This window comes from Myotis lucifugus, unplaced genomic scaffold, assembly GCF_000147115.1.
Source record: "Myotis lucifugus unplaced genomic scaffold, Myoluc2.0 scaffold_45, whole genome shotgun sequence".
NCBI classification, from domain to species: Eukaryota; Metazoa; Chordata; class Mammalia; order Chiroptera; family Vespertilionidae; genus Myotis; species Myotis lucifugus.
The window spans coordinates 5,679,145-5,688,562 of record NW_005871093.1 but is presented as its reverse complement, the minus strand read 5'-3'; the positions used below and the strand labels follow the sequence as shown (position 1 = coordinate 5,688,562).

At 51.2% G+C, this 9,418-nt stretch overlaps 1 protein-coding gene across 1 annotated transcript; it reads left to right on the top strand.

The window, feature by feature from the left end:
* The first annotated feature begins 474 nt into the window (after positions 1–474).
* On the top strand, positions 475–2,969 carry VPS37D (VPS37D, ESCRT-I subunit). Its single transcript, XM_014455386.2, has 3 exons — positions 475–770; positions 1,259–1,341; positions 1,891–2,969. Exons 1-3 carry the CDS (start codon positions 689–691, stop codon positions 2,251–2,253), a joined length of 528 nt encoding a protein of 175 aa, XP_014310872.1. The 5' UTR covers positions 475–688; the 3' UTR covers positions 2,254–2,969.
* The last annotated feature ends 6,449 nt before the right edge of the window (positions 2,970–9,418 follow it).

Sequence of the window (9,418 nt, the reverse complement as noted above, 5' to 3'; positions counted from 1 at the left end):
TGGGAGGTGCTAGAGGATCTGGGAGGGAAAGGGGGTGTGTATTCCTTGGGGGGTGGGGATTCCACTGGAGGGCAGAAGGACAGGTGTGAGGGGAGGGGAGGGCGGCTTGAGGGGGTACTAGGCAGGGACTGGGTGAAGGCCACTCTGGACAGTCAGAGCCGGGGTGGGAGTGTTTTCCGCACAAACACCTGAGGAGGAGGCAGACAAAGGCCTGGAATGAGAGGGAAGCTGCCCATGCATGGAAAATGGGACAGAGGAGGGAGGGGGACTCCTCGGGGACCTGAGCAGACATATTAATTGAAAAATTAAAAATTAACTAACATTTGTAGAGGCCTTCCTAGTTTTCCTCTCTCCAGTCTCACCACAGCCCTGTAAGGTAGCGGTTTTTTGCTTACTTTGTAGAGGGGGAAACTGAGGCCCAGAGAGGAAGCTCAAGGCAAAGCTCCTTCTGGGCCTCTTGCAGTCTCTCCACCTGTTGGCTCCCCATCCTGAGATTGGGGTGCTTTCAGCATGACCCCGGGCACTGCTGCTCAGGGTGGCAGAAGGTGGAGGTGGGCAGACTCCCTGAGTGCACCTCTTGGCTCTTCTCTGGTGGCAGTTCCAGGGCCTGCAGCTGGAGCGCGAGGCATGCCTGGCCTCCAACTACGCACTAGCCAAGGAGAACCTAGCGTTGCGGCCCCGCCTCGAGATGGGTCGGGCAGCCCTGGCCATCAAGTACCAGGAACTCCGAGAGGTGGCCGAGAGCTGTGCGGACAAGCTGCAGCGACTGGGTGAGGGGACAGTTGGGAGAACTGCCTGGGAGGGTGGCAGTTGGCTCTCTGGTTGGTTGGCCTTGGGAAGTGGTAGGCTCTGAAAGGTGGGACTTGGGCAGACCTATTCCCCAGGCAAGTTTGAGGGGTGCTACTCCTGGAAAACTGAGTTGGGGAAGTGAACAGTTGGTGAGCAGAGCTGGGTTGTAGAGGCCAGGTGGGGCCCTTGGCAGTGGGAGAAAAGGGGGCCCAATATCCAAGGGCCTGGGGTACTCTAGGAGACCAAGCCCCTGCTCCCTCTTTTGTACTAAGATGGGGGGCAGAACCTTGGGGGAAGGTGCACAAACTGATCCCAAGGGCATTGTACAGATGAGGAAACGGAGAAACAAACACAATCACACACAGGGTTAGGGAGAGTCAGGATTGGGCTCTGGGACTATGGCCTATCTGTCCTGGGGGACAGGCCCTAAGGGCAGGGGCTATTCACTCTGTCCCTCTGTGGCCCTCAGAGGAGAGCATGCATCGCTGGAGCCCCCACTGTGCCCTGGGCTGGCTGCAGGCTGAGCTGGAAGAGGCTGAGCAGGAAGCTGAGGTGAGGGGAGGGGAGGTGGGCCTGGGGACAGGAGAGAGACCCATCCTATCACTCCCCCCACTTCATTCTTACATCGCAGGCTTGAGAGCCCCTTCTCCAGGAAGCCTGTCCTAAGTGCCAGGCCCCCAGGAGAGCCCCCTGTGAATGTCTCAGGGCAGAGAAGGCTGGGTCTACAGAGGAGCTGGCACAGACTTCTCAGCGCCGGGTTGGGAATATAGTGCTCAGTGAGTTCATGGAGGCGGGGAAGGAGGGGGCCTGGCCCTAGCTTTGATGGGCAACACCTAAGTCTACCTCAGTGGGTCCCCATCTCTGATCCTGCCTCATCTCTGACCCAGCAGGTCTGGTGGTAGTAAGGAAATAGAGGCTTGAGAGTAGAGGACATTTGTCTGCAGTCACTCAGCAAGTCAGAGGCACACCCAGGCTGGGATTCAGGTGGCTCTGTCCCCCAGCTGTGGTCACCATTAGAAGGGATTCAGGGGGGGAGGGATAGAGGGCCAGTCCACAGTCTTGGTCATGCTCCTCCCAAACTGTGCCTTCCTCCCGTCCCAGGAGCACATGGAGCAGCTGCTGCTGGGGGAGCAGAGCCTGGAGGCTTTCTTGCCCGCTTTCCAGCGAGGCCGTGCCCTGGCCCACCTGAGGCGGACCCAGGCTGAGAAGCTGCAGGAGCTGCTGCGGCGCCGGGAGCGGTCTGCCCAGCCAGCACCCACTGCTGCTGTGGATCCCCCCAAACCTTTCCCCGCTGCAGCTGTCCTGCCCACCGGGGCTGGCCGGGGGCCACCAGCAGTGCCCCGAAGCCTGCCCCCCTTGGACTCCCGCCCAGTGCCCCCGCTGAAGGGCTCCCCCGGGTGCCCCCTTGGCCCAGCACCTCTGCTGAGCCCTCGGCCCTCGCAGCCAGAGCCCCCTCACCGGTAGGATCCAGGGTATGGCTCCCCAATGGGGGGCCCAGACAAAGTTGATGCGTGGCTCCTCCTCCTCCCCCACTGCCTGGGTGGGGGGAGGGGCAGGCCCCTCCCCTTGGCCTCAGGCAGGCCCTGGCCCTGGAGGCTAAGCTGGGGAGGAGGGTCACCTGGAAGATGCCCAGAGAGAGGGCTGGGGGTGGGTGGGCAGGGTGTTATGCCTCTGGCATTGAGGAAACTGCCTTTTTTTTGTCCCTGGCTGAGACCTCCCAGGTGATGGGCAAGACCCAGTGAAAGAACTTGACTCATGGCAACCTAGGAAGGTGCCCGCTCTCCCAAGGGGGCCTATCACATCCTGCCACTTCACTGGGCTGGCACAATCAATGCCAAGGCTGATAGAAGTGTTTTCCATCATGTACTGAGCCTACCTTTCCCCCAGTCCTGGGGCCCACCACCTAGGAGCCAGGTGGTCAGGTCCCAGCTGCAGGGTCCAGGAAACCATGGCCCTGGGGCCCCACTCATGCTCCAGACACTGGGGCAACGGGGCAAGGTAGGCCAGGGGCTTCTGACCTGCACAGGTGAGAGTGGGCCATCCCCAGGAAAGACCATTCTGTATTTTTCTGTCCCGTCTCCTTAGAATGGAACCTTTTTGAGGGCAGGTCCTTGTCTTTGTATGTTCTGTCCCCAGCCCCGCTTCCCAGGGGCCGTCAATAAATGTGATGATGAGGATGACGATGCTGCTCGACTCCTCTCTGCTCCCTCCACCAGCCACTCTGCTGTTGCAGCCTCTCCATCCCAGCTCCTGCGCTTCCTATTCTTGAGATGCCTTTCCTTCCTCTCTGCCCATCCAAAGCCCGCCTGTCCTTCAGGTCCAGCACTGCTCCTGCCTCTTCCATGAAGCCTTCTCTGGTTATCAATCTGTGGGAGACTTTCCTAACTCTTAACTTCCCGGCACTTCTGGCCAGAAGCACACTCTACTTCTTCACTTGTCTCCAATTGCCTCACCTGTACGCAATTTCTTTTCCTGGGTCATCTGTAAGCCCAATCAAGATGGTACCTGCTTCTTCTCTGGCCTGCCAAATGGTCACCGCCAGAGTGCTGGAGGGGGCTATATAGTGCTGAAGGTATCTGTCTTCAGCTAGGGTGAACACTAGGTGGCCGGCTTGGCTGATGAGTGTGGGACAAGATGGGAAAGCAGCCCTAGCCAGTTTGGCTTAGTGGATAGAGTGTCGGCCTGCGGACAGAAGGGTCCCAGCTTGATTCCGGTCAAGGGCACAGGTCTCAGTTACAGGCTCCCCCCTGGCCCAGGCCCTGGTCAGGGCATGTGCAGGAGGCAACCAATTGATGTGTTTCTCTCACATCGATATTTCTCTCTTCCACTCTTGCTACAATCAATGGAAAAATATCCTCAGGTGAGGATTAAAAAATAAATAAAATAAAGAAGATGGGAAAGCAGAAACATGCCCCGAATCCGCTTAGGTCAAGTCTGATGAGATGAAGTTTGGCAGGGAGGCACGGATGGCCTTACAAATAAGAGGGGACAGTCAGTGCTGTAGCAGCAAATGTGATCTTGGTCCATGTTAATGGGAATAAACCATCTACAAAGAGGGAAGTGTTGGGTTGGCTCAACTTTTCACTGAAATCTTACACTTTAAGAGGGATTTCCAAAACAGCACATTTGGAGTAATAACGATAAGAAAGGATTGAGACTAAGTCCCATGTGAAACAACTTAGGGATCCATGTAGGGCCAGAGGTCAGAGCCTAGACCAGTGGTCGGCAAACCGTGGCTCGCGAGCCACATGCGGCTCTTTGGCCCCTTGAGTGTGGCTCTTCCACAAAATACCGACTTCTGCGCATGGGCCACAAAGTTTCAATCACACTGTACGTCAGAGCCTAGACCCATGGTCGGCAAACTGCGGCTCGCGAGCCACATGCGACTCTTTGGCCCCTTGAGTGTGGCTCTTCCTAAGCCTTAGGAGCACCCTAATTAAGTTAATAACAATGTACCTACCTATATAGTTTAAGTTTAAAAAATTTGGCTCTGAAAAGAAATTTCAATCGTACTGTTGATATTTGGCTCTGTTGACTAATGAGTTTGCCGACCACTGGCCTAGACCAATGGGCGGAAACCACAAGGAGCCAGATTTTGGCTCATTATGAGGCTTTTAAGTCAGGGCTGCTATTGGAGGTAGGTGGTCCCCTTCTCTCAAGTTTTGTGACTGCTTAATCTTTAGAGATGAAGGCAATAGTTGGGAGGGACGGGCCCACTGAACTTTTCAGAGCCCTTCAAGCCCAGTCAGATTTATCACATAGGGGCACGGTCAAAGGAAGCACGACTAGTGCCCCCATGAGACCCTTCGTCCATATGGCCTTGGTTCTACTCTCCTTACTGTTAGCACTTGAGCTGCTGGAGGCTGAGGGACACCAAAACATCTCTGCCTGCAGGACAACAGACAGAGCAGCTCTGGACAACCTCCTAAATGCTAAGCACAGCTTGGGGCAGGCTGGGCCCTTCTTGCCCTTGTCTCTCATTCTGGATTCAAGCTTACAGGCAGTTTGTAACTAAAAGGAGAAAGGGGGCTAAGGTGGGCATGTCTGAGCCTTCCTCCACTATCATGAATTGAGGAGCAGCCTCAAAAAAGCAGGGTTCAGCCTCCCCTCCCCAGGGCAAGTAAGAAGAGAAAGGAACGACCCAAGCAATGGAGGGACAGAAGGGGAGAGAGATGTGTTTCCATGGGACTGTATGGGGTCCTTCAAAAGTCCTCACCTACATCAGAGAGCTCAGACTGCTTTACAGGGGGTGGAGACTGAGGTCCCTCAGTGTTCAGTTCCAGCCTGAAAAAGACCAAGGCAGATGGGTACAGATATCGCCACAGTGGAGTGGCCTGGTTTGGGGCCATGGGAAAGGGTTAGAATTGGATGGTTAATAAACTGCATTAACTCCCTTGCTGGAAAATACATGGAATGTTCTGGAAGGTTGCAGGCAGGGCTCTCTTTCTAATTGAAACCCTCTGGAACTTTGTTCCCAGATTCTGGGTCTCCAGCGAATATTCCTGGCTATAATCCTCTGTGAGAGAGAGAACAAACTTAAGGGTCTACATCAAGGAGCCCATGAGTAAGGAACCACCTATTATAGACGAACAGAGCTTTTACAAACCAAAAGCAAAAAGTTGTCCAAATAACAAAACTCCCATCCCTTTTTGATAAAAACAGAGTTCAAGAAAGTCTGTTACGTGCACCTCCTTGTTTAGGTATCACTAGCTTCTGCATGTTTCCTTAAGCTTCTCCCCTTGTTTTCCAAATACAAAACATAACATTAAATGTGTTTTTGTTTTGTTTTGTTGCCAATCAAGGCTTACTGACCTGAGCAGGCCTGAACCAGAGTGGGCTCAACTCTTTACCACTGAATCATGTGGTCACTGCAAAACCACAGCTAGGAACTTGCCCCTCACCTCCAAGGTTAGAGAATCGAGTGGTTCCCAAGAGACCAAGGTGGATTAGCTGTGGGTTTATCCCAATTTATATAAAGATTGTACATAAAAGATTGAGTGTAGGAACTGCAGAGGGAGGACCTCTGGCTTTGTCTAGGACAGTGATGGCGAACCTATGACACGCGTGTCAGAGGTGACACGCGAACTCATTTTTTTGGTTGATTTTTCTGTTAAATGGCATTTAAATATATAAAATAAATATAAAAAATATAAGTCTCTGTTTTACTATGGTTGCAAATATCAAAAAATTTCTATATGTGACACGGCACCAGAGTTAAGTTAGTGTTTTTCAAAATGCTGACACGCCGAGCTCAAAAGGTTCGCCATCACTGGTCTAGGACCTTACCACTGCTGTAGACCTCTTCAAAGATTCTTCTTGTCCCACATGAAAATAAGATTTACACTCTGCTTCCCGCATAAAGTGTAAGCTCTTACCTATGCTGTAAACTCAAATGCCTGTGGGGGCCAGGAAAATCACAGAGGTGCAAAGCCGTTCATTCCCACAAAGAAATACACCCTCTCCCATCTTTTCCGGAAATGTACAGTCCTTTTAAAAAATTTTTCCTCTTGATATGGGATAGAGATATTTCTCTACTGTGGGCAAAATGGTGAAAGTATCAAGGTCTTGCATACTTTCCCTCTGATGGTGGGAGTGCAGTGAAATGTAGAGAAATATCTTATCTCAAAGGCAGATGTCACAGCTTCTCCCAGGCACTAACGTGGTTATCTGAGCTCAATTGTGGCATAATTTTTTGAGAGAAGTTAGAAATCTAGATTTTCATGCAAAGCCCCATTATGAATGTTGGCTAAAGTTATTTTAAGACACTGTGCCAGCCACAGCCAAACACTGTGTGAACCATGAATCTTGGTCTGTTCTTGGTCATTCTGAAGCAGGCCTTTGTCTAGTAGCAGTGCCCTCCAGAACTGAAAATATGAATGCTGAAGAAGCAAAGGCAGGATGGGAGGGCCAACCTACCTCAAGACTAGTGAGTGTCAGGACCTCAGGTTCAGATAGACTTGAGAGTGGCATGATGGCTAGATGCATAGTGACACTATGACTTCATGATGCACGGTGAACTCGGCACTGTCTTCTTGGGGATGAGTGTTCTCAGCATATGCAAGTTCATGTAGTCCAAACTCAGGTCCTTAACAGAGGGACCCTCAGTTGCTCTGCTCAACCCCTATGGCTGCCAGGGCTACAAGCATGGCCTGAGGGCAGGCAAGGCCAGCCTTCTCCTAGGATCCTGACCATAGTCGGGTGGCAGTGTGTGATCTCATCATAGGGCGGAGAACTGAGGAGACAAAGGCCAGGAGAGAGCCCACTTTTCTCGTGCACTGAATTCAAGAGAGAGAGTGGATTCAAGTAGCACCACCACTTACCAGTTGTCCATTCTCTCAGTCTCTCTTCATGGGATCTGGTGACCTTCCAGGAAGCCCAAAGGTCCAAGACACAGTGTCCTACCCTCACGATTTTCCGAAAAGGGAATGTGATGGCCACTCATTTGGGCTCCACCCTTGCTGCCTCAGCCTCAGGCTATTACACACACACACACACACACACACACACTGTACATATGGTTTTATATGTATGTGGAGTTAATAATGACTAAATGGACAATTCACTGCCTTTAGGCAGGCTATTCTTATACATTTTGGCTCATGCTAGAACCATTATAGTAGGTAAGGTACATCCTGTGAACCATATGCTTAGAACCTCAGAAGGAAGCGAGAAATCCTACTCTCTCAGCACTGGGATGAGTAAAGGATTTCACCTGGCAATAAATAAAGGGCAACAGAGGGAAAAGCAGTTTGGCTTAGGGGAAATAAAGTCCTGATCAAGTCCAAAGACACTTGCCTAGACATGTACACCTTTGATCCTGTCTTGTCTGAGTCTCCCCGTTTAGGAACTGTGTGCTGCTCACTCAACTTTGTACTACACTTTCAACCTTATTCCCACCCCAATAAGCATAGCCTGGAACAAGCTGGGCCCCTCTTGTCCATCTCCTGTCAAAAATGCACTAAAGTTGAGCATGTCTGAGGTGTCCTCTACGATCAGGAATTGGGGAACAGTACCTAGAAGGCAGCTATGTCCTCAGCCTGGTCTAGCCTCTTCTCCCCAAGGTAGGGAGAAATGTTACAATGGGGACAAGGTAACATTGGGCCCTCAAAAAGCCTCTCATACATCTCTTCTTCCATGAAAAGCCCAGACTCAGTTTAGGGAGGGTAGGGAGTGGGGTCTTACGGAGTACAAACCTGGCCTAAAAATCCCTGAGGCAAGCAGAATGGCACTCTAGTTCTAGGCCTAAGGAGAAACTGAGTTAGATGGTTAAAAATTTTATTGACTACCCTGCATGGAATATTCTAAAAGTTTCACATTGCCTGGACCCCCCCCCCCCCAACACACACACACACACACACACACACACACACACACACACCTGAAACCTCCTTGAGCTTTTTATCTATTTCCATGTTCTGGGGCCCCAGGAAATGTTCTTGATTGTGATCTTCACAGAAAGAAAACAAACTTGAAGGGCCTATGTCAAGGAGCCCATGCAAAAGGTCCCAGCTGTTACAGACCACTAGTGCTTTCACAAACAAGGCCCAAAAGAACTCCAACTCCTTCTGATAGAATCTTGCCCAAAGGACACTGTTATGCCCCAACTCCTTGGTTGGGAATCACTAGTTTCTGCATGTTTTACTAAGCTTCACTTAATGTAGTTTATATTTCAAAAAGAACACTCAGCTGGCACCACTTTGGGGCTCAGCCCACCTGGTTTTCCAGATTGACCTAATAAATTCACAATTCTTTACCAAAAAAAGAGAACACTCTCCCTCTTGTTTTTCAAATATGAAACATAACATTAAATGTTCTTTTTCAAAGTATGTAAGCCCCACCCCCAGATCAAGGCTCACTGAGCACAGTGGGCCTGAATCAGGGTGGGCTCAAATCTTTACTACTGAACCGTGTGTGGTCACTGCAAAGCCATGATTAAGGGCTTGTCCCCCGACATCTAAGGCTAGAGAGAATCGGAGAGCCCAAGGTGAACTAGCTATGGTTTGATCCCAATTTATACAAGGATTTCACACAAGAGTGTGAGTGCAGGAACTGGTATTACTATACCAAAGCACCTCTGGCTTTGTTTAGACTCTAGACTTAGGCCTGTGCCCTTGTGGTAGATCTCTTGCAAAGGTTTTCCTATCCCACAGCTTTACACGCAGCCCCAGTGCATCAATCTCCGAGCACTGACAATCGCACAGCCATGCACTCCCTATGTGCAGTGACTCGGGGTTAACAGAGCCTCTCTACTACTGCTCTAGCCAAGTGAGGACTGACCAAGGGCTGAGCACAAATTTTAGAACTCAGGCAGTTCTAAACAAGGGGTTTCCACCACAGGCCTCCTCGTCCTCAGCAGTCCCACCAACTCCGCACTCCCCAAATTCCCCACAGCCTCAAGCAACCGTTCGGGGACTTGGCTTGTACCACTGCAATAAGCACTCAAGATAAACAGGAGGGGCCACACTCAGAGGAGCTGTTTCTGGGAGAGGACTGGCTGCACTGTTAGGGACAGGGCCAGCTGGTAAAGGGATAACCAGGCGACAGGCCCACTATCCCAGGGATAAACCTGACTCTGCTAGCATGTTTTAACCACTGAGCCCATTCCAACTATGGACAATAAAAGTGTGAC